This window comes from Festucalex cinctus, chromosome 6 (assembly GCF_051991245.1).
Source record: "Festucalex cinctus isolate MCC-2025b chromosome 6, RoL_Fcin_1.0, whole genome shotgun sequence".
Lineage (NCBI taxonomy): Eukaryota > Metazoa > Chordata > Actinopteri > Syngnathiformes > Syngnathidae > Festucalex > Festucalex cinctus.
In genome coordinates, this window is record NC_135416.1 from 15,429,153 (window position 1) to 15,454,422 (window position 25,270).

General features: G+C 39.5%; 1 protein-coding gene and 1 long non-coding RNA gene across 2 annotated transcripts; both read right to left on the minus strand.

The window, feature by feature from the left end:
• Positions 1 to 1,363: 1,363 nt before the first annotated feature.
• Positions 1,364 to 5,012, minus strand: kpna7 (karyopherin alpha 7 (importin alpha 8)). Its single transcript, XM_077525188.1, has 12 exons — positions 4,844 to 5,012; positions 4,636 to 4,776; positions 4,482 to 4,561; positions 4,140 to 4,308; positions 3,920 to 4,019; positions 3,708 to 3,790; positions 3,532 to 3,618; positions 2,666 to 2,842; positions 2,346 to 2,579; positions 2,088 to 2,270; positions 1,870 to 2,016; positions 1,364 to 1,488 (listed from the first exon to the last, which is right to left on the minus strand). The coding sequence occupies exons 1-12, from the start codon at positions 4,913 to 4,915 to the stop codon at positions 1,402 to 1,404; spliced, it is 1,560 nt and encodes a 519-aa protein (XP_077381314.1). The 5' UTR covers positions 4,916 to 5,012; the 3' UTR covers positions 1,364 to 1,401.
• A 2,824-nt stretch (positions 5,013 to 7,836) lies between these two features.
• Positions 7,837 to 24,919, minus strand: LOC144020067 (uncharacterized). The gene is made up of 3 exons (XR_013283797.1): positions 24,740 to 24,919; positions 10,245 to 10,341; positions 7,837 to 8,424 (listed from the first exon to the last, which is right to left on the minus strand). It is a non-coding gene; the product is annotated as an uncharacterized LOC144020067 (long non-coding RNA).
• Positions 24,920 to 25,270: the final 351 nt, after the last annotated feature.

Sequence of the window (25,270 nt, forward strand, 5' to 3'; positions counted from 1 at the left end):
CTTCTGAGATTTTTTTTTTTTTTTTACCTATCCATTATTGGCTGGAAAACAGCATTTATTTATTTATTTTTTATCAAGGAACTATCAGACTTATGTTTCATTTAGGCAAAATTGTGCACTGCTGCCATCTTGACATATATCTATCTAGCATCTATTACTTAGACTTTTATTCTCAGCAGAGCTCAGTCGCAATCAACTAGTCTGGGACATTATGCACTTCCACCCATCATATCGGCTACATTTGATTGGTGGGTATTTTTGCTTATTTTGTGATTGGTTGTAATTCATTGAGAATGAGAATGAGACATTACAGCCCTCAAACGTTTATCTGGTGGGCTGCCACAAGTGAATTTTTGCCACCATTGAAAGATGTCACATTTAAAACTGTTCCCATGTTTCTTCAAGAGCTGAAATTAGAATATTTCAAGGATGGCTCTATCAACCTTAACCGCACCTCTCTTTACTCTAAACAAGTGGCTATGAAGAAAAGCCAAATTTAAATTGGGATCAATGGAACATTTGAATTCTAAAAATGCTTAGTCACCATTTAGCAAAGGTTACTTCCCTGACCCACCTTTTTGAAAATATCCATCAATTTTCTTGACCGCTTACAAGGGTCGCAGGAGCCTACGATGCTTCGGGCAGTAGGCGGGGTACATCCTCAACTGGTTGCCAGGCAATTGCAGTTTTTGAAAATACTAGCATAATACCTACAATTCCTGACGGCAGCAAGATTTAAAGCAACACAGCACCGACATTGACTACATGAAGATGCTTGAACGTCACCCTCAAGATTGTTTAAAATATAGTAAATTTGTTACAAGTAGATAATGAAATCAAGAAATACGTTCAAACTGAAAAAACTTCCACAAACAAAATTATATATTAAGCAATATTTCAGAAGGTGAAATTGCAAAATGTGAGGAGGAATAAGGTCTTTGTATCTGCAGATTTACCTGCAAAAATATTGAATTCCACAAGCAAGAGACTTTACATCAGCAAAACTGACATTCAGAAAAGTAGAGGCAGTTTTGTATGAAAGTGTGTCCTTAAGCACCCATTTCTCCTTGAAATTATGACAAGCCAAAAGTTAACACAAATTCATGAAATTTGCCTTTAAAGATGGTCTTGAGTGGTTCTTACACTCTGGAACTTCCTTCCACAGAGTGGCCACATTTGGCTGAGAAACTCACTGGAGTCATGTTAATTTGCTCCACTGACTTACAAAGTAGCACAAAATGAAGATTTTCTTGGTTGCTTAATTTTCCACTGAGTGGGAAAGCACACTCCAAACAACTTTCATACAAGGATAATGTTCCAAAATTGTTGAAAAACATTTAGCAATTAATTGCAAACAAGTTAGTTTGGTATGGAAATATTTTTTATTAGTCGAACAGCAGTCTAAAATTCAAATGTGTTGTGAACTTCAGGAGTCTTGAATGCAAAATCATCCATCTTTGTGGGCTCACTTAGCCCCTCCATCTCACCCTGTTGAACAAATTCAAGCTATAAATTGCATCAAAATCAATGTGCATTCTTTCCAGCTATCATAAAGCACCAACCACTCAACCAGCACTTTTGAGAAATTGTGTATTCATTTACTCTATTAAGCAGCAAAATCCATCCATTTTTATCCATCTCATGGGGTGGCCATTTTGCCACTTGCTTTCAACTAAATTTGACAGTTGCTCAATCATAACTTGTGACTGTATATGACCAAACTCTGAAAACAACTGATTTGTCAGTACCAGAGCCATGAGCAACTTATGTCATTTTCAATCTGCAAGTTGAAAAATGGCTGAGATGGATAAAAACAAAAACAAAAAAATTCCACAAAATATTAAATCAGAAAGCTGCATTTATACTTACATCCACAAAGTACTTCTCAATAATGTTGTGTGCCATCTGGTACACCGTCTCATTTTCGTGGTTCTGGAGCTTTTCAATGCGATCCAGTCCTCCCAGCTCTTCGATCAGCAGGCTGAGTTTCTCAGTCTCACCGACCTTCTCTGCTGCCTTCACAGTAATTCAGTGAGAGTCAGACTCAAAGTGATTATTTCAAAATCGGGTACGGCTGCTCCCCTTACCATAAAAATGTTATTGATGGCATCCAATATGACCAGAATGATTTTGGCATCTTTGACTTGCAGGAGGTTGATTATTGCCTCAAGTGCCCCACTATGCACCAACTGGACCACCTGCTCCACAGTGCCCCCACTGGTCAAGTTTGTCACTGCCCACACAGCCTCCCTTTGAGTCTTGAAATCTCCCTTTAGAGAAACAAAACACGACTTTCTGACATTCAATTGTTGCAAGTGCTGATTCTGTGCCATTGTACCACTTACATTCCTAAGTAGTTCTACCAAAGGAGGGAGTAGGCCACATGTGATGAGCTGTTGGATTTGCTTACATGGCCCGGCTGCAATGTTTGACAAGGCCCAGGCTGCTTCCTTCTGCACGTTGGCCTTTGGGTGCCTCATGAGGCGAGGAAGTACATCAAGAACACCAGCATCAATAGCCGCTTGCGTCTGCACATCTGAGCCACTCACTATGTTCCCAATGGCACGAAGGGCAGGGGTCTGAATTACACAAGTCAAAAAAAGGACTAAGATTACCCAGCTATTAAAATGAACAAATCTGTCCAAGATCGGAAGAATTTGGTTACCACAACATTCAGCTCTTTATGGCTCATGAGTGCCACCAGCCGGCAGACAATACCCGTTCTGACCACAATAGCAATACGATCATTGTTACCATCTGTCAGGTAGGAGATTGCCCAGCATGCATCTGACAGGATGTCCTTGTCCCCAAGATGGAGAAACTGGATCAATGTAGGAAGCACCTGCAGGAGTTTTACACTCAATTTTAACCAGATTTTTTTTTTTTTAATTATTTTTTAAAATAAAGTTAGTACATACCAATTGTCTCTATTTCATATTTTTTACACATGCAGGTCATTTAAATTAATTTGAACTGATATTGGATATGTCGCTGTACGTGGTAAATACTCGGGATGCAACGATACCAAAACAATAATCAAAATATTGTGGGGGAGGTTGATTTAAAAAAAAAAAAAAAAAAAAAAAAAAAAAAGCGACAATATTGTGCGCTTTGGTACATAATGCATATACACCTACAATTTCGAAACTCTTAATATTGATGCACTTGCTTGCTAAAGCAGAGTTCCTCCACAAGTATATTTATGTTCCCCTTCATCTGACTATTAGTGTCGATTTTTAACATAGAAGGGCCAAAACATGCCGTGTTAAAATTATACTAAAAAAGAACTAGCCACCAGAGGGTGCTAGAACTGCACAAATTGAAATCAACCCAATTAACAGATGCAATGTTTTTAATATGGTGACGATGAGGCAATTTTAATATTGCCATTATCATTACATCACAAGTAAATACCATATTAAACTGTAAGGTGGGCTTTTACCTGCAGTGTAAAGTTAACGTGATAATTGCCATGCTTTATAAAGTTGAACACATTTCAGAACCCTTTACACTAAAGTAACATTAACTTGCCTGTTTGACAGCAGACAAGGGTGGAAATGGGTTTTTATTTCGGCACAAGTTTGAGAACGTCCACGTAAGGTTGCGTAGATAACCTACCTGTAAGAAATAAGGAATTTTATTTGGTTAAATGAACTGCAATAATTAACCTGCAAGTTACTGTCACAAATTCAAAACAGAAAACTTACAGGTGTTTCTGGGGAGACCCGTGCCAGCAAGGCAGGGATCACGTTGCACTCAATGAGGAAATCGCGACAAGTTGGGCCGTCACCTGCAAGTTATGTTAGAAAACAAAAATGACAGCATTGAAAAACAAGCAAACAATCCAGAGTATATAAGCCACAAGTCTCTTCAATTCCTTACACTAAATCTAACAATTTTATTCAATTCAGCACATCACCTGCAATGTTACCAATAGCCCATACAGCTTGTTCACTGATGTGCAAATGTGGTGAGGCCAGCAGAGAAATGAAGATTGGTACAACACCATGATCTACCACCTGTGTAGAGATTACACAAAGTCTAAAACTCAACTCTTTCAAAGAAATCGATTAAAAGAATTAAACTGACCGAAAAGCTACATTTGCCATTTCACACTGGTGTTGCTGCCAAGCTCTCACCTGTTTTGTATACCAAGATGTTCCAGAGGCGATGTTGGTCAGCGCCCAAGCTGCTTCAAACTGCAGGTTGGGCTCATCGTCCATACCCAGGAAGACCACAAAGCGGGCCAGGAGACCAGCGTCTATGATCTCCTTCAGGGGAGGGTTAAACTCCTGGGAAAGTAGTTTTCTAATGGAGGGTATCAAAAGTTCAAAAGGTTAAATTTCAAGATTAAACAAAATGTTGAAAATCACTTATGGCAAACCACTATTCAGCAACACAGTGTGCAGTGAGAGGTTAAGTTTGCTGGGGGGGGGGGGGGGGGGGGGCAATTTTCTGTATAGTCACAAAGTTTAGTTCACCTGGCAGCCCGGCATCCACGAGTTTGAGCATCCCTGCAGTCTGAGTTAACGTCTTTCAGAATGTCCTCTAAAGTGCAAACCTACAAGACAACCAAGTTGCACAATCGAGGACAACACTGACCTTCCAATTACATCAAAGCGTCAACGACCCAACCTTGTCGTCGACGTACGTGGGGGAAAGAGTTTCATCGGCGGGGAGAGAGGACAGCGATATGTGCCTTCTCTTCATTAAGTTCTCATTCTTTTGGGCTTTGCGCAACTCCACGCCCTCCGAAATCCTCTTCTCTCGAAATTTCTGGACACAAAGAAAACACGAGAGCCTCGTTGTGACGCGCTCACCCCAATGTTAAGTTCAAACTTACGGCCGGATCCTTCCCCTTGTACTTGAATTTACTGGCGCGCTCCTTGGGGGTATTACAGGCGCTGGTGGGCATGACGCTGGGTGGGCTCGTTTAGCGTCCTCCAACGCCTCAACGAGCTACAATGTGAGGTCCTCGCCAGCTCTGGGCACATTTTATAGTGAAATAGCTGCAGCTGGTGTACTCAATCAACTAATTAATTAATGTGGTGCCTGATTGGCCCCGTGGAATAAGCGATCGTAAAAGTAGCCAATCAAATTTACTTTCGGCAGCTTGTTACCTGCGCTAAAGTATTCGTTGTAAACATGTCAGATTTTTGTTTACTTACAGCAACTGGTTGCTGTTTGGATTGTGAAGCACCACACTCCATTCATTGAACGATAGATGGCAGCATAACACAACCCACACCTACACCAACCTGATTTATTTATTTATGTATTTATTTATTTATTTTGAGTTTCATTTGTTTTTTTTAAATGGTATGAGCCGGCTAGAGGTCAGTTTTTCATTTATAATTTGTATATTTTATAGTTAATTTCATTATAATTCATTAAAGGCAGCAGCGTGAAATAGTGGTTGGTTAGCATCTCTACATCACAATTGGTTAAATGGTTCAAATCCCACCTCTACAGCCTTTTATGTCCCCTTGCTTGCACACGCTTTCGCCTTCCCCCACCTTACAAAATATTTATTTGATATAAATAATAAATTCACAATAATTTGAAGATTAAATATGAAATAAATACATTATAATGAACCTTTTTTTTTTTATTTAGAAAACAACTAAAGTAGTGCAACAAATGACGGAGTATTGACACTGTAAATGATGCATGGGTGGGGTAAGGTTAGGGAACACATTGGACCATGTGGCCATATTTGGCCCATTTGATATAGACCCACTTTAGTGTGCTTGTGCATGAAAGACAGTGTTGGAAGTCTGTCCTGTACCACTTTTCTGAGGGAATGCTGAACAATAGGAACTGTTGTGCCTTTTTTTTTTTTTTTTTTACCTAGTCAGACTTATTCCTCTTGATAATACATGCACAAACGCAGGTCATTTTAGTACACATCACAGAAAGGCTAAACGTGCAGCCCTCAGTGTTGCCACGGTTACCTGGAAACAGTAATTTAGTTTACTAATTACTTGAGTTTAAAAGTAACTAAATTAGATTACAAGTACATTTTTGAGTTACTTTCAGCAGATGGCAACAGTAATGTTTAAGGTTAACGTTTTTATTAAGAATCTCTTGATGTACAGTGCAAGTCTAGCTGTCGAAAGTTATAAGGAGACGGGCTAGACAAAGTGTTTGCATTTTTCCATCCACACACCTCAGTACAGTTAAAAACACCTTGTTTTTGTTTTGTACCATTGTGGGCATGAACACAGCCGACTTGGTTCGCTGCCAATCCAAGCCGCCTCTCTCATCCCCTCACCACATTCTCAGGTGTGTCGCGCCGAGCACGTCAAAGGAAACATCCTCGGTATTCACCAGAACAGCCATATGGTGCAGAGTGGCCTGCCAAATTCTCAAATGGGAAAAACGAGACGTACACCAGCACAAAAGTCAAGACGTGGCAATTTTTATGCTCGAATATAAAACACTTGGTCTTACTCTGTCCATTTGGATTTACATTTTTGACATCAGAGAAATATACTGTATAATGTTCAATTCATCAATTACAATCTCCTCCATTCTTTAGTTTGCTGTCATTATTTCTTTCTGTCCTCTTCATTCCCCCTTTTTGACTTGCTGCCACCCCCGACCCTCTTACATGGTTTCCAGATCAATTTGAGGTGTTTATGGGAAATCATTACTGTAGATCGAGCTGCAGCAGTACATATTGCACGCACACATACCAGCAGCAGCGCATAATAGGCACTGTCTGCAATGTGAGAGTGAAGAGATGTTGAAATCACTTCAGTATGCGAAGGACAAATATTTGACAAAGTACTATAATGTGAGTGTGTTTGTCATAGACTGTATAATTATGAAAAGTTGACACTTTTTGTAAAAGTTATTTTTGATATAAAATAAAAATATCCAAGTACACAAAAGAAAGTCTGGATTTTTATGATAACAAATTGGACAATGACTTATCCTTTCCCAATTCCACATTTTTGTATTTTTTTAGCTGAATTGTACAGAATGAGTACAGTATATTGTCTGTAAAAAATGTAGCATTTTTTTTCACTTTTGGTTTGCAGGTAGAGCCTTTTTAAACATTTGCCATTGCCCTCATTTCACTTTCATTCTTCAGCATACATTCAATATACGCTATTAATATTTCATGCTAACTCTTCAATACCCGCTTGTCAATAATTTGGACAGAACACATTACAGGGCCAATCCATCAAAGTGACCAGTGTGTGTGTGTGTGTTTCTGCTAACAGTTTGAAAAAAACGGTTTGCTGGCTCAACAGCTGAGAAATGCAAATAAGCCATTTTTCATTGATTCATATTCACAGTAACATACGCACAAGACATGACATGCAAGATTTTAAAACAACTACACAGATTAACACTGACGAGTAACCATTTGCCATTTGGTGATTTTATTATCAGTAAGTAGCATGCTAGTCAATTTAGATCAAAATATTTTAAGTATCTGACATCTTACGTGACCTGTCAATTTTTTGAATAATATTTTGAATGCAACCATTGTTCGGTTTCAAAGTGTATGATCTTTGTACTAGTATTTAAATTTTCAAGTACCTTTGTGTATTTATTAATGTCACTGAAAAGTAAACAGGAAGGAGAATTATATTGCCATGTTAACGCCCAGCAGATGTGTAGTGCAGAGGTGTTACACTTACTGTTGTTTGTGAACGTAGTAAAAAATGCAATGACCAGGTTTCTCTTCATTGCCCTGCAAGTAGCCAAGACAAACTATCATCATCATGCAAGTGGCAGGCTTGTTATTCTGCACGTGGGCTTTCAAAGCAAATCGGCTATTCTGGCACATTGGTGATGTGCAGTAAAAAGTGAGAGGCAACAGTGTAGTGGGCTTTTTTTTTTTTTTTTTTTTCCAAACAAGCAGGTGCCTGAGTTTGACACTTTTTACTTATGCTGCTGAGCGAACTTGGTGAAAAGGACGTATCGCATTTGGACAAAATATCGAGGGCCTCCAACATGGGGTCTTTCTCGCGTGGCAAGTTGCTAAAAAGGGAGTTGGTGTCCCTCAACATAATTTTTACACGTTCACACTGACAGGCAAGGAAATCAAAGCCGCAGAGAGGTCAATACGGAGGGGGAGCTTCAAAGCTGAATATGGAGGTCACATAGAAACAGTTGCTCAGACAGGGACCACCACATAGACACATAGTGATGGGCTCCGTAGACAGAAAGCAAAACATAACACCCACACTTTTTCATGTGGGGAGCAGGGGGTGGCGTTGATGACAACAATAACATCCTTCATTCCTGTTGTGAGTCCGTGAGTAAGGCAGGCAGCTGGCTTCCAGGCAAAAGAAAGACTGAGGGGCTTTAAGGGTGACTTGGAGGGTGGAGTGATTGTTGTCGGGGTGCTAGCATGTATCAGGTGTACCCCACCACATGGGCATCCTATTCACCTGCTGCTCTGGCCTAGAGAGAGAGAAGAAAAAAAACACGTAGACTTGGTAATACTAGAAGGTCTTGACAGCTTAGAGATGAAGGAAAGATGGGTTTTTTTTGGGAAAAAAATGCTGAGTACATGAGCTAGATATGCTTTTCCAAACCACATGTTGCTTACCGCTAACTAGCATGAGTTTTTGATTTGTTAGTTTGTTGAAGGACATTATATTTTGCTGTAAAACCTGATCAAAATCCAGATAGCAGAAGTTTTTATATTTAAAATATTATGTCATCCTATAATGAAAAAGTAGCATGCTTGCTAACTTAGAAAATCAAACCAAGATGAAATATTTCATGTTTTTTCATCTCAGTTTCAAGACAACTCTGCACCTCCTTAACCTTGCTCTCGCAAGATGAATTCTTGCGGTATTTGTGAGTTCACAAACTCCGGAGAATACATCTTGTACTGCTCCCGAAGAAAACCGCCGTTCCCAAACCACTGGTGGTTCGGACCAATCACAGAGCGACATTGTGTTTGCGGGCGGGATATGCAACTGTGACGAAACCAGGAAGCCAGTGCCGACACAGGGGCCAACCTGGACGAATGGACGCTCCAATTAATTCTGTTCTCGCAGATTACTCACCGTTTCCTTGTTGAATGTTGAACAGCGAGAGGCACTTCGTGCATTTCTAGCTGGTAAGATGTTCGTGCTTTTCCCTCCTTCGACATGAACGAAGACGAACTTTTCACCCGTGGCCGTGATTGGTTAAAACAAACGTTTAGAATGTCGTATCGTCCAATCAGCTCGAATTAGTGCACAGAATGTCCTGCCTTTTCCCGACGAAATTACTGTGGCGAGGTACCAGCTATTGCCAGGTTAGCACCTCCTCTATGTAATGTCGCGCTTACGTGAAGGAAGCTTTATGGTGCGTTTTGATTGGAGAATAAGTTTTTTTTTTTTTTAATGATTGTTATATTGTTATTAGTGCCCTGCGATTGGTTGGCAACCAGTCCAGGGTGTCCCCCGCCTACTGCCCAGAGCCAGCTGAGATAGGCGCCAGCAGCCCCCGCGACCCTTGTGAGGAATAAGCGGTCAAGAAAATGGATGGATGGATATATTGTTATTATATGTACAGTACTTTGTTACAACTGCGATCGTTGCAGAAGCATTGCATATTTTAAATAACTGAGTTGAGTTATAACAACATTGACTGGTGGAAGGACTGTGTGTGTGCCTGTGTTTGTGCATGTGCGTGTATGTTAAGTGCAAGAAAGATAGACATGGAGATTGCAAGTGCTGAGGATAGAAAAGTAAAATATAGACATCAAAGAGCAAGAGAAACAGCTGGTCAGCGTAGGTGTGTGTGTGTTATGCATAAACACACCTTCAAAGATGTTCCTAATGTGGTGACCCACCTGACTTCAAGCATCATCAGTATGGGAACACTATTACACAGCGCATAAAGCAACTGATCTTGTCTCTGTGCTTCCAAGCCGTATGCAAAACACACCTGTCACTGTGTCTTTGCGGTTTGCGTGTGCGTGCGTATGTGTGAGTGTGAGAATGTGTACACACAGCGATAAATCACAGGTTGTGTGGATGTTCCTGTCCTAACATGCGCAGGCTCCGTGCTTCACAGCTGGGCAGCTTCAACCTGCATTCAGCCTCTCAGACGGACGATCAAAATAAGAATCAAAATGACAAGTGGATTTGTCACATATGATGCATGCTAGGTGATGTGCTTGGAATTTGGAGAAAAAAAATTGTTTGAAAATGGTCTCGTTTTCCTCTTCAACATTGTTGTGAATGTTCTGAAATGTTAGGAGCCTTTTTTCAACTTTTACTTACATCTGAGACCTCATCTTCTCTCCACAGTCTTTGAACAACATGAGGGCATCATCAGTGGTCCCCAACCGGTCCATACAAGTACATAACTGCCACGGACCTTTGGGTGGGCCAACAAGGGTAACAACAACACTTTAATATTGTCACTATGGTAACACTTATCATGAAAGATACCATACGAGGGCTATTACCAGTATAGACCAATAAATATGAGCCACATTTTTTTTTAAATGTAATTATATCAGCAGCGTCCTCCTGAAATGCACAAACAATGCACCACATAACAAATGCTAAGTCTCAAGAGTCGTTCGCCGTATAGGCCTATTGTTATGAACGGGCCTCGGGCGTGTGCATCATCTGTCGCCATAAATCCAATACAATAAAAATGTATGTTTATGATACAATTATGAATAAAGGGAACTTAAATGTATTTTGCATTTCTTACACGTTTTATTCTTTCTGCTGCATAAGCCATTTCAAAATTATATTCCCAAGTGTTCTTTATTTGCTAGTTGTATAGCGTAAAATTATGCACAACAGCATGTCATGTCATGACAATTCCATCATAATAATACTAGTGCAAAAAACTAAGTTTATTTTGCCTGCATTGCACCCCTATTTCTTCGTGAATTGCCACTAATTGTGGATTAAAATCAATGAAACAATCTTGTTTCATAAAAATATGAAGTTACTAACACAAGGAGCAAGGATCAAAGGAGGCAAAGTACTCAGTATACTTGGTAGATGTACAGATTCAACTTCTTTGCTGAAAGGAAAAGTAAAATAAGTAGACTTTGAAACGTACTTAGTGGGACAGTATGCAGGATTTAGTGCCATCTAGTGGTGAACTAATAATTCATTCATTTAAAAACGATTAATTTCACTAATATGCAAAAATGTATGTTCGATCACATCAACATTTGTTTTATAGAAAATCGAAGGCATACTAATCATTAATTATAATACATAGGTCATGCCGACACTTACAGGAGGCTGCCATCTTTCCGCTACGGATACCTAAAGCAGAAAAACTTTGCTAACATAGTTAGCCACTGGTGGTAGTTTCATGCCGGGCTCAATGGTTCCACAGCTGGAGATGATACAGAATATGAATGTATTTATATATATATATATATATATATATATATATATATATATATATATATATATATATATATATATACATAATTAATTTTTTTCTAGAAAAATAACCTCAAGGCCGACAAATATCAAAGAAAAGAAAAATCCAAATCAAAATAAAAAATCTGTACCCGATGAATGGTGTGTCAAGATTGATTAGTTTTATATTTTTTTATAAATCTGTTTACTGACAGAAAAATACTAACAAAGGTTATTTCAGGTCGCGTAGCTCTTTTTCAGAAACACACATGAATCTCTATGCACTGCACGAAGTGTTCAGTCATTATCTTAACACAGGTGTACAGTATTTATATGATTTAGAAAAATGTCCATTTAATATTTCTTTCTAGAGTGGCCCAAAGAATATCATGTGCAACCTGAATTAACATAACATTAAGTAGGAAAAGGGCCAAATGAGCTCCGTCAAATCACAGCGGTGGAGCTGAGACAGCAAACCAAGTTAGTATTGATCCCAAAATGGACATAATCAATTCAACTCCAATTGAATTGACATCAAGTCAAGGAAAACGCCATTTCAACAACGGCAGACGCGTTCTTCTCCTTCGCCATTGACGCGATGTCGGAGACACATTTGTCATGTCAAGACCTTCAGGGAAATTCCTGATGAATATTCAATAAAAATCTATTCTTTGCTTCTCCCCTGTTAATTCAACTGCACCACAGTTCTCATGTTTGTTCTTGTTGCACATCGGTAAATGGTTGGCGCAGTGCAGAGTCACCTGGGGTGTCACTGGGTTTTTATGATGACTGCTCCATCTACGTTATATGGATTGCGCAGGCACACCGATGACCACGAAATGTTGTTCTATTGATTTGCTAATCTAGTGCGGTGAGGAAGTGTAAGGCTGTTTGGTTAAAATCATTACCCCTCCTGCAAGATATTTAGAGAGCGGGTAGAAAAGAAGAGGGCACATACAGTGGCCAGAAGAAATGATAAGGCGGAGGATAAATGGTGGGGAAATTATTGTCGTAAAAATTGCCCTGCATAAATCTTTACCACTCGCTCTCCTTCATTTTCCCTACTTATGCACACACTGCAGAGCGGAGTGTTTTGCAGTCTTTGCTGAGGTCGATATTGCTTGGCGAGCGATCTATTGACAGAGTGGGAGTGTGTGAGAGATGAGTTCAATACACTTCAATTTAGCTTCACTTGCTTTAATTACTTCCACCCAGTTTGAGAGGCCGAGAGAGGAGTGTGTGCGTGTGTTGGGTAGGGTTGGCTGGCCGTAATCATATTAGACAAGTGTATTGTAGACAATAAAATTAGTGCCATTAATGAATTCAGCATCTGTTGAGTATTTAGGACCACCCGAGAGATTTTCTGACCTTTATGACATTTACAATATGGAAAAAGTAACTTCTGGTAATATTAGTTGAGCTATTTAAGTTTTTTTTTTAGTTTTTTTTATGGTCATTGCAAATGGTTTGTTAGTTTTGCAGGTACATGCACTACATTTAAACAAAATGGGATTTATTATAATATTTTTTAGGGAATAATGTTAGCAGTTCTGCCTCGCAGTGCACAGGTAATGCTGAGCAATATTTCTCTGATGCCACTTATTATCCATCAAATAAAAAAATGGAGTGGGCCATCACATCTTTGGGGCCCCTATAGTAAGTCTTCCCATTCTCTCAAAACTGCATTTTTATATTTATTTGGGTTATTTTTGTCCAAAAATTACACTTGTTAAATGATCTCAAATATTAAAGTGGGAAACTATGTATGAATACATAAATAAATAAATAAATAAATAAATAAATAAATAAATACATAAATTTGGAGAGCTGAGTTGAAGACCATAGTCAGTGTGTAATGACTTTTTCACCCAGCATGTTCAATAACAGTTGATGATAAAAGGGCTTCAAATAATGTGGAGCAGTGTTAATATTGTTGACATGCTATATTTACTGAGCAGCTATGACCGAAATATATCTATGCGCCGCTTTTATCGTTAATTTCCCTTTCCGGTTCTGTGGATCTCATCGAAGTTTCCCTTTTTGACAAGATTAGTACTCCCCTGGGGTGGGATCACAAAAAAAGAAAATTAAAGAAAATATGTTAATCTTACTGGCAGAGACATGTGGAAGGATCACATGACGCAATGTGGTTAGTTTGCGCTCTGACGTCTTGCATGATGTTAAAGGCATATCTTTCTGAAAATTCAGGAATACCTGACTTTCGAGCATTCACCTTTCATGGTTGCATAGGTCTAATACAAAATGATTATTTACTTTTGGAGTTTGGAATTCTGGTTAGCATAACACAATAGTGATTAGCATGTCAACTTCACTATGTTAAATTCGCGTTTGTCATGTTTCGGTTCGGTGGGGTTGGGCTTTTGTTGTATTTTGGGTGTTCATGTCGTCTTTTGTCTGGTTTGTCTTCCTTGTCTCATTATCGCTAACATTGTCCACCTGTGTGTGTGTCTTCCCTTCCCAGTATGTTTGACCAATCAGTGCCCTCAGCCTATTGTGTTTCCCAGGTGTGTCTTGTTTGTGTCTCGTTACTGTTAGTGTCTTTAGTCAGTGGTGTTTGTTCACGCAGTGTGGGAGCATTGTCTTGTCCTCTTGTGGCGTGCTGTGTTGGTGGTGTTTGTCGTCAAGCCAAATTTCCCTACGCCCCAGCCAAGTCTTTCCACGTCCCAGCCAAATCTATCCACGTCCCAGCCAAGTCTTTCCACGACCCAGCCATGTCTTTCACCATCCCAGTCAAGTCTTTCCACATCCCAGCCAAGTCTTTCCACGTCCCATCCAAGTCTTTCCACGACCCAACCATGTCTTTCCACATCCCAGCCAAGTCTTTCCACGTCCCTACCAAGTCTTTCCACATCCCAGCCAAGTCTTTCCACGTCCCTACCAAGTCTTTCCACATCCCAGCCAAGTCTTTCCACATCCCTGCCAAGTCTTTCCAAGGCCCTGCCAAGTCTTTCCACGACTCTGCCAAGTATTTCCTCATCCCAGCCGAGTCTTTCTACGTCCCACACAAATCTTTCCACGTCCCAGCCAAGTCTTTCCACGTCCCTACTAAGTCTTTCCACACCCCTGCCAAGTCTTTCCACATCCCAGCCACGTTGGCCCACGTTCAGTCCAGTCATGGCGATCAGTCTGCTCACGTCCCGCCCCATCATGGCTACCTGCCTCCCCTTTCCCGGTCTAGTCTTGGTCCCCAGTCATCTCACGTCCTATCCAGTCCTTTATTTAGTCACTGAAAATAAAGTTCCTTATACTGCCCTGCCTGTTTGTTCTCCCTGTAATGTTTCTCTGCAATTGGGTCCAATCTCCCCTCACCCACTCGCACCACCCATCGTGACAGAATTTGTTCCTGCATTACAAAAAAACACGTATATCAGGTTAAAAGAAGATGCTAACTTGCCCATAGGTTTGAAGGGTTAGCAACATTAAGCTTTCCAATGCACAGTATATGGAACACATCTAAAGGTAAAGTCACTCTTGGTCTCTCAGTAGTCATGACAGGTCAAATCATTTGTTAGTCAAAAGCCGTAGATCTGTTGTGAGCATTGGGCAAGAGGTTTGTTTTGTCTGAATTCACCACAGCTGAGTCACTCGCGCCATTAATCTCACGCACAGAGAGGCGATGAATGACAGCGCGTGTGTGATGTTGCATGCGTGCGCACGTGTGTTGTCGACCGCAAGAAGATGGCCCGCGTGTGGGCGCTGCCTTTTGGAGATACGTACCAGCAGGGATCACCTCCACACCTGCATGCCTTTTGACAACAAAACCCCTCACCCATTTCACGCACACAAGCACATGCTCTTTCATAAACACACCTTGCCATTGATGGGATAGTGTCGGAAATGTGTTGACAGCTCTGAAGAATTAAAAACAACCATATTATCTCATATAGTAGCCTGCAGGGATTATTGGATGATATACTGTACTACAGAATCAAAGGCATTTCAATCATGATAAACAATCATGGTAATCCCCTCTAAATCGTGAAGAGCGTATATTATGGGGAAATGACTTTTTAATTGCATGTATGCAAAATAAATAAATAAATAAAAGGGTGTAGGAAGTGCTTGCCTAACCATAAAATGTCTAATTACACACCCAATTAAATCTTTTGTGAGAGGCCCATTATCAAAAATGTGTCTGTGCGTGAACAGTTTGGAATTTTTCCGGATGGTGATTTTCCTCCCCTGACATGCCGTGACTTACTATTAATAACTTATTTCTTCACACCTACACAACGTTGCTCAAAAAGATTTTTGCATTGACAGTTGTTTCTAGGCAGAATTTATAGGGCAGCCTTACAGATTGGCATACCCGGTGTCACTCAGTTTGCTGTTTTAGTGCACATTTACACAAAAATCAACTCACTCAAAAGTTTTATCGTTCTACTACAGTATGTTTGTGATGCATGTCAAAATCCCCAAAATAATAGGCTGGCTCACTCACCTGTATATAGAGCAATAAATAGTAAGTTTGTGTGTGTCTCTCTCTCTCTCTCGTATGATACATTGCAGTGATTGCAATACAGTTAATTTCAGGAGTTTTTCAAACGGCATTCCGCCCTTTGTGTCGAAAAAATGCTCATCGCGTCAGCCGCCATCTGTGTAAATAACAGAGCCACATGAATTTTAAAATGACGGTTTGACGATTACAATGCAGTTCTGCTTGAAATATTAAAGGATTGACAATGATGGAAGGGTGTCCTGACTATGTTGACGATTACCGAATGACTCAAAAGTCATTGATGTCGTTTATGGAATGTGTTATTTATGAATGGACTATCAATAGGTCCTTCCATATGTTATTTTTTTTCTGAAAACACTCATGGTGTGAGTTTTACGCAAAGATCCCTATCATAAGAGCCTATCAAAGAATGAACTTCACTGTTTGAAGCAGCATTTTTAGTGGTCCGGAATGCACCGGTACGGAGCTCCGGCACTTCTAAAAATCTCCCTTGAGAGTTCAGGTACTTCTGGACGTGCAAAGAACGTACTATCAGCGTTCCGGTACGCTTGACAAATGCATGTTTTGATCCTCAAGAGCTGTTAGGCGAGTGCCGCTCATCCACAGACTTACCGGTACATATAGTATGAAGCCCTGCGCTCATCACATCACCATGCGCGTGCTGAATCCATTATTAATATAGATCTGTCCTCAGCGAGAGAAGTGCACGCATGTCACTGAAGTCGCTCGCTGTAAACGTGATGCTAGCCCGATTGTAGCCGACCAGAACGCTTGTGTACAACCATAGTTCTTGAGTTCAGAAAATGAAATAAAAACGCTACCATGATGTCCTAGCTCAAAGCTTCAAAAAGACTACGGTCAGACGATGGATTCGCAGGCTGATACAGCACGGATGTAAAAATAAACGGCTGCTCATGCTGGAGTGAGAAGTAAAGCGTACGGGGGCCATCTTGCTTTGCCACACCTATCTGACCTACTGTAAGTTGAACACATTATTGACTTTTCCGCTGCGTATTTTCCACATTATTGTTTTCCTTTATAAGGAAAATACCACTATGTGTGGTGTACGGTTGTACCAATAAGTATAAAATAAGTTCGTGAGAAGCTCTAAATACAGATTTCGTCAGTAAGAATGTGAATATAAATTTGATCTCATGAGGTATTTTTGAAAGTGTTACTCAAAGATTGGTCTGCATCATCAGAACCAGTTATCAGAACTATCAACAATGAAATGAAATCAAAGCACACAAGAAAACACAAGAAAAAACAATTGCTATGAAATGTCAGCCTAACTTCTGCAATTATGTCACCATTCACGATACTGAGATAATACTCTGAATGGTTGATGCAAACGACATTCGTTCTTGAATGGTTGATGCAAACAATGACATTTGCGAGACTCTCATGATCCCATACAGAGATCCTGGCTAAAGACCCCCACTTATCAGTGTTTTCAGTGAAAAAAATATTAAATTGTATTATTCAATTAAAAAATAGCTGTGATTGTCTGGCAACCAGTCCAGGGTGTACCCTGGCTACTGCCCAAAGCCAGCTGAGATAGGCTCCAGCAACCCCCGCAACTCTTGCGAGGAATAAGCGGTCAAGAAAATGGATGGATGGAATAAAAAATAGATAGATAGATAGATAGATAGATAAAACACTGTCTGCCATCTAGTGGTGAACAGTGGAATTACAACTCAGAGCTGGAGTAGTAGAGGTGTATGAGTCTACTCCTACCTCATGCATTGACTCGCTAGCTAACAGCCAATCAGAGTGATCAGTTGTGACCAATGGTCGATGCTATTTTGCATACTGCGATAGATGTCTGGCGCATTAATTCAAATAAGTTCTATGAAGCGCAATTATGCACAACTATCTCTTATTTTTCACAATTCTAAATGTTGCATTTTTAGCATTTGATTGGTTCCTTCTTGTATTATGAGTTTACAAGTGTTATTATTATTTGTGTGCATTTAATTTCCTGAATCATGAATGCATCAAATACACATTAGAAAGAATAACTCCGCCACCCCAACCATGCCAACCATATTCCTTTATGGCTGCTTGCCTGCTGGATCCAATATGGACGATCTAACATTTGATGGAAAACCCCACAGAGGACTGCACCACAAATAATCAGGGGAAAGAGGCGGGGCACTACACGCTCACACACATGCATGTGCACGCACACACGCACACAAGCCCTCACACATCAGTCAGACATGCCTCTGGTCAGGAGAACCCCTGGCTCACCTTCACACAGATTCATAGATCACACACACACTCTGGCACACGCACGCGCACACGCAGTCACGGTCTCTCTCTTTTGCTCTTACGAACACACACATGCATACGCGTACACACAAAAGTTGCGCTGACATGAATCTATGCAGTCACTTTGACTCACATAAACATGCCTCCCTCTTCCCAGTGTGCGCGCACGCACGCACAAAACACGCACACACTTCAAAGGAAGATTGCAGCATGACAGGCTGCAACACTTGGAACCCACATGCAGCGTTACTGTTGGTAATTCCTGCACTCACAAAGCCACCTGTTTCTTACAAACCTTCAAGCCATTCCTTCCTCACTCTGTCCTGGTTTGAACAGTAACGCGTACACAAACACACGCATGCTGGTACTCAGCCATCTTTCTGAGGTCGTCTCACTGCGAACCACCATCAGAGGATTACAATCGGACTTTAGCGGTTCCTAATGTTCCCCCTACTTCTAAAGGTTGGTTTTACATCAAAGGAGATCTTTTTGCTTAAATGAAATCATATTCAAAGGCTTATAATTGTGATCCAATATCAAATCAGAACACACCTTGTCATGATTTCTAACATTTTATGTTTTATAGTTTTTCATAGTAACGAAACACGGGCCCGTTCTCGGAACCACATTCTTACTGGCCGTAACTCATTTTTCAAGTCAAACACTATTTTGGCCAAACCTTAACACTCTATTCAGGGACTTGGACTTAGTATACAAAGCTTATCATAATCAGCTGTTTAACTAGACACATTCTAAATAAGTGGTTCTGAACCGTTTTTCAATTACCGCTGTCAATTTTAAAAAAAAAATTTCAACCAAGTACCCCTCTAACCAGCGCAAAAACATTTTTTTTTTTTTTTTTTTTTTTTTAGCAGAGAAAAGACTTAATATAGTGTTGTGCCATAATTGTCTAATTTATTAATTAATTTATTATTATTTTTAATTATTATTTATTTATTTATTTGGGACATAATTTAATCAATCTCTTGAACCTTACAGAAATAAAAAGATGTTACTAAAAAAAGAAAGAAAGAATTACATTAATTATAGATTTGTGCACACATTAACATTCTCAAAAATAAATAATTTAATTTTAAATAAAGTTTTGAAATGATTGACAGATGATGCCAGGTGGCATATGACTATGGGGAGACTCAGATTTTTTTTTAGGACAATGAAGTTTAATAACGTTTATTTTATGAACTTAGATTTTACTGAAGTATTTACATAAATTAGTACTTATTTTTAAAACATTTTTGCATGGATGCTATGTTTTAGTTATTCTTTTAAAATCTCACGTACTCACTGGAGTGCCTTCACGTTCCCCCGTTTGAGAAACACTGTTCTAAATCACTGAACATGCAATAATATACTACTGGTACAAAATTGTAAACACTGAAATGAGAAAGAAGCTGAGAACAATCATCCTGATGAAATTCCGGTAACTTGTACTCAATTCCTTGTTCATGGGATGACAGGATAGTCCTACCAATTTGTATTTACAATAATCGTTGTCTGTAAGCTGCATGTCAATTATTTTATGTGGTGTCTACAATGCTCTATGGTGACTACATTTGTACTTAGTTTGTGAATCAACTCAACACAGATTCGAAACGGCAAGCAGGAGCCCACAAATCGTTACAAAAATGCAATAAATATCTATTGACACTATATTATGTTGACTGTCACATTATAAAACAACTACGACAAAGGTCATGCTGACAGGCCATGATATATAACACTGCCTGCCTACCTTTGTTACTCAGGGTGTCACCGAGTTACAATAATTTAATTTCAAAAGTAGCAAAACTTTAATCCACGAATAGAAACAATAAACAATATAACTATATTAAACCAGGTCTGTACAAAAAATAACATAAAAGATGCAAAACACAATCACAAGTGCTACTACTCGTAACAGCAACAAAGCATGATGGGAAAGCCCCCTCCTTTATCGTTGCTCTCTTCAAGTTAGCGTCAGTCAGCTCAGAAATGTGCACCAGAAGTAGTGAGAACACATAAAATAAGAGTACTTACAGGAAGTGTTAGCTGCTTTAATCTTGCTGGTGCCACGTCATTTGGAAAGTGTGTCTTCTGAAGTGTTAAATGTCTTAGAACGTTTCATGTAAATTTGCTTATTGGTTTATTTTTTTACCCCCCATTTTATGTTAAGATACTTGTTCAAATAAACAAAGACCATGGACTACATTTTTTATACAATACGAATATAGTAGGGGGGGAATGATGATCTATTAAAAAAAAAAACACACAAACTGTAAAAATTATTGTGTATGTTCATTAAAATGTGAACTAAAGTGGAGCCTTGGTCTGAGCCTTGAAACTCTTGGTCTGATAATGAGTCACAGTCTGACTGAACACATTGCATTGTTTGGTTTTGAACACAGGGTAGGTGGTTTTGAGGTGATAGTTAAATTGTGAATATGATACAAAAGTCTGTGTTTTGTGTATAGTTAAGAATTTTGGATTTAAAATGGAAATTGGTGGAGGTTTCAAGAAATACGTTTTAGTAATTGTGAAAAAAAATATATGAAAAACTGCAACAATCTCTTGTGAAGATATCGGGACCAGTATAGCTATATGAGTAGCTGAAGTCAAAGGTGAGATCAGTCAGTCAGTACAGTAGATATTTTCTGCCAGCATTCTCATCAATCCTTTGGGGACTATTATTCTCTATCAAAGTAAGAACCGTACTCACTTTAAATAATATCAAACACATGGTTATGGAATCAAGAGGGGAAGTATAATGCCTTGTGATTACACGTCTGCCTCATAGTTCTGAGGTTCGCTGTTCAAATCTTTGCTCAGACCTTCCTGACTGAGGTTTGCAAGTTCTCACTTGTGTGGGTTATCTCTGCATGGGCACTCCAGCTTCCTCCCACATTCCAAAAACATGCATGTTCGGTTCATTGAACACTCAAAATTGTCCAATGTGAGCAGAAATGACTGGCGATATATGGGACTCGTGATATACTGGCAAGCAATCGAGGTTGAACCCACGACACTAATGAGGACTAGCACTATAGAAAATGGTTAGATGGATGTATCGTGGTTGATTATTCACAACCTGAGCCTCTTGACTATGCGGCAGAGGAGCTTCAAATCAGCAACCATTTTAAACGTTTTGTGGGTCACAGATGCCCACAAAATTCCATTCAAGATTCAAATAATAATTTTTTCATTTGCCATTTGGTAATGCCTCAAACGTATGATGAGAAAACCTGATAATTTGTTAAACAATTAAAAGTTTAAATGGCAAAAGAAATTTGCGACATGCAAAACAAGTATGGATTTCTATCAAGAAAATTCTTGACAAGAAAAATAACCCTTCACACGTTCAAACTCAAACATTTGATTGACTTTGGGACATCATTACTGACACAATCACTCTGTGCTCTCTCTGCTAGAGTGATGTATTCATTGTGAGTTGTTCCAAGAAGAGGGGATGACTCACCTGTAGGTAGGCAGGTGAAGAGAGAAATAAAGGAATGATGAAGGAGAGGATGAAAGACTGTTGCACCGCATCCGGCATACCAGTCATTTGTTAATTGTGGTGACTGTCAGTGGAAGTGCAAACTGTCTCTTTCACACTGATGACTTCATGTTATGTTTCTCCTTTTCTCCACAATGCTTCCATCAGCATCAAGTTGGCTTCAACGAGCCAAACCTCTTGCACCTGATGCCAACTTTTTTTCTTTTTTAATTATTGTTGCACCTCAATTCCGTTTGACGTACTGTTTAAAGGGTAAGTTTACTGTAACTCAAATAACAATCCCTTTATTTCAAATATAAAACATGGTTGCAGTTGAAATGTGTGCCTGATGTTGGTTTTTGACCCAAAAATATTCTTTTTGATATGTTCTATACTCCTTCACTACTCTAAACATGGTATTCCAACTGATATTGTGTTTGTGGAATATAAATTAAGCAGCAAAATCCACCTGTTTTTATCCATCTTAGTGGGCGGCCATTTTGCCACTTGCTGTCAACTAAAAATGCCATCACAGTTGCTCAGGGCTCAAGTAACGACCAATAACGGCTCGCCTGTTTCCTGAGTTTGGTTGTGTAGCACTCTATTTTTTGTTGTTGTTATTGTTTATATTGTAAAGTTCACCTCGCTATTTCATTGGCTTATAGAGAAGAGTTGATACCGAATGATACTGTAATTTCCCATTTGAGAGGGACCTTGAACGCCTCAGTGACGTGTTTTTCTGTCCTGTGTGCATTCATTTAAGCTACGGTATATGAATGGACACTCAATCAGAGTAACGTGGGGGATGATTATCAGTCAATCAGGTGAATGTTGGGGTGGGACCTAAAAGAACGAGAGGGAAAGGAAAGTATGAGGGACGAAAATGAGAATTACGAGTGACACGAAGAAAGGACGTCACGAGAGATAGAACTTGCGCTTACAGTAAGTGTTACTGGTTCAACGAAGGTAATTGCCGTGCTTTTGACCATTGATTTTACTTATTGAAGAGAATCTGTTGTGTGAAAGTAATGTCCGTTAATTGTGCTGCGTCATTAGCTCAAACGAAGTTCTGCTATTAGCAGTTAGCTCAGCTGCTGCTTAGCTCAACGTGGGAACAAGCTGAAGTGCGTGTGCGGGAAAGAATGTTTTCCAACAATCTTCTGAGTGAGTATATAAAACCAGGAAAGGTGAATTCATAGACCTTTGAAAGAGACTTTATGAAGGCTTGTGAATCTTGTTGATAGTGTGCTTCGGGATAAAGTGCTTCATGACGCTGCTAGAAGTGCTCAGGACTTGTCGTGACCGGGAGGCCTACTTTTCCGCCTGTGGACCACGCAAAGATTTCCATGGCTAAGCTAACACGCTTCTCTGCAGAAGGTTTGATTATCGTTGCTTGGATCTGAAGGAATCTGAGAGTACGAGTACTTTTCCTTGTGGATTACAAATGAGCTCCAACAAGCGCGCCAACGAATGGTACCCAACCAACTGAACTATTAAACCCTGGGTCTTTATTTTGATTTTGTTTTTTTTCCCCTTTCCTCTCATATTTCACGTGTGTTCTGTAAATAAATGTTCTATGATTTAATAAGAGACTGTGTTTTGGCATGTTTCATGCAGCTGTGATTCAAATTATTTAACATGTCATATGTCAAGGTAGGGTGCTAGAAATTTTGCATGAAAGTGTTTGCATGGGAGTTTAAGCTCACAGCACATATCTACAGCTAGTTTGGCCTTTCTGTAACCTAGGCAGAGTCATATTCCCTAATTGGAAAGTATTTGAAGATCCCATGTGTATATTTTAGTAGCCATCACCAGTTTTTCTCCCATGCAAATTTGTCCAACATGTTGTCAAGGTGAGTGTCACAGCAACTTGTACAGAACCAAATTGAGTGAGAGGCTAGAGTTGTGACATTCACAAGCTGAGCCATACTTACTTTGTTATCTGAGCCCTGTGCAACTGTGATGTCATTTTCAGTTGACAGCATTTATCAAAATGGCCCCACCACTTGAGATGGATATGAACAGGTGGATTTTGCCACTTAATTCGCATTTAGCGAACGCAAGATTAATCTGAATTCCGTGTTTAAACTAGTGGGGGCGCATAGAAGATTTATAGAAAATTTAGGCTTTAGGCCTATCCACCTGTTTTTAGCCATCTCAGTGGCCATTTTGTCACTTGCTGTCAACTAAAAATGACATCACAGTTGCTCAGGGCTCAGGCAACGACCTATCATGGCTCACCTGTCTTATAAATTTGGTTGGGACTAGGGCTGGGTTAAACGATTATATTTGTAATCGATTAATCTAGAAAATAGTTTTTCGATGCATCGATGAATCTAACGATTCACTTTTAAATGTAATTCGATTCCGATTCGATTATCTCCCTATAATTTGACCTCTATAGCAATTAATGCTAATTTATCTCCATGAGTAAAACACTATTTTCTTCTTTCCAATATATTTTTTATTCAAGTTCAAAAATGAATTTTATTGAACAATACGACAAAGTGCACACAGCTCTAGTGCAATGGAATCCTACAATAAAGAAATAATAAAATAAAGCTCTCTTTTAATAACTAAAACTGCAAAAGCCATAATCTGAACCAAAATCTTATCAATATTTAAAAAAAAAAAAAAAAAAAAACTAACAGCAGTGGTGACGGCTGCAATTTTCAAAACAACGCAGCTCCACCACCACTCTCACACTTTCTGTGTGTATCTACTGAGGTGTGTGTTGTAGTCATGTGTTGTGTTGGAGTGGATGTTCGCATCTCAACATGCTCAGCTGTCAGGCTTGCCCCTTTTTTTTTGTTGACTATATTTCCAGTTACTGAAAAAAACCTTTCATATAATTTCATATGGCGTGCATGTTGCTTGTTTATTAATAGACAAAAATCAAAATTAATAAAAAATAAAAAAAAAAGTTTACGTGTCTTTGAAAAGTGTGTAAAAAAAAAAAAAAAAAAGTGTCAGCAACAAGCGAGTGTGTGAGGGCTGTGTATTTGCGTGTCTTAAAGTGGGCAGTGGGTACATGTTCTGTGTGCGAGGCTGGAGCACAATTACGTGGTGCAATTTGGATGAATGACGGGGTTACTCATTGCTAATAAGGAAAGAAAAAAAAAGTTGAAAACTTACGAAGTCTTCTCCACACAAGAAGCTCCCGGGTTCGGACGTCTTATTACGAGGTCGTTTCTTCTCCTCGGACTCGCTGCTACTCGATGCTGCGGTCGCTGCTATTTTTTGATTCAATACTGTACCCCGTTGTGAAAAAAAAAGGAGGCAATCCGCTTCTCAGCTTCCGCGTCATCTATCTATTAGAAACAATAGACACATCATTGTATTGTGTCATTGCTAGCTTGCTTCACACTTCGACAATTAAAAAAAACAACAACAAAAACTCACACTTTCTCCATTTTTGACCCTGCCGGTACACGTAGTTTGCTTGTCATGTCTTCCGGGTATCCGCAAACCACAACGATCATTGCCCTCCATTGCTACGCTGTAATTGTGCACAATATACGTGCACTGTACGTTCTGCTTTTTTTTTCTTTCTTTTTTTGTTTGCGCCCTGTGTTTTGTCTGCAAGGTAACGTATATTTGGTGGCCCAGACATTGCGCGATGGCGCCAAAAGTGACGCATCGACGTGCATTTATTGCGTCAACGTA

Excerpts from the sequence above, each read along its gene's own strand:
- kpna7 (XM_077525188.1), bottom strand. The coding sequence starts at position 4,915 with ATGCCCACCAGCGCCTGTAATACCCCCAAGGAGCGCGCCAGTAAATTC. Across the intron at positions 4,777-4,843 it reads ACAAGGGGAAGGATCCGGCC|AAATTTCGAGAGAAGAGGAT; the intron begins GTAAGTTTGAAC and ends CTTTGTGTCCAG. Across the intron at positions 2,017-2,087 it reads CCATCAATAACATTTTTATG|GCAGCAGAGAAGGTCGGTGA; the intron begins GTAAGGGGAGCA and ends ATTACTGTGAAG.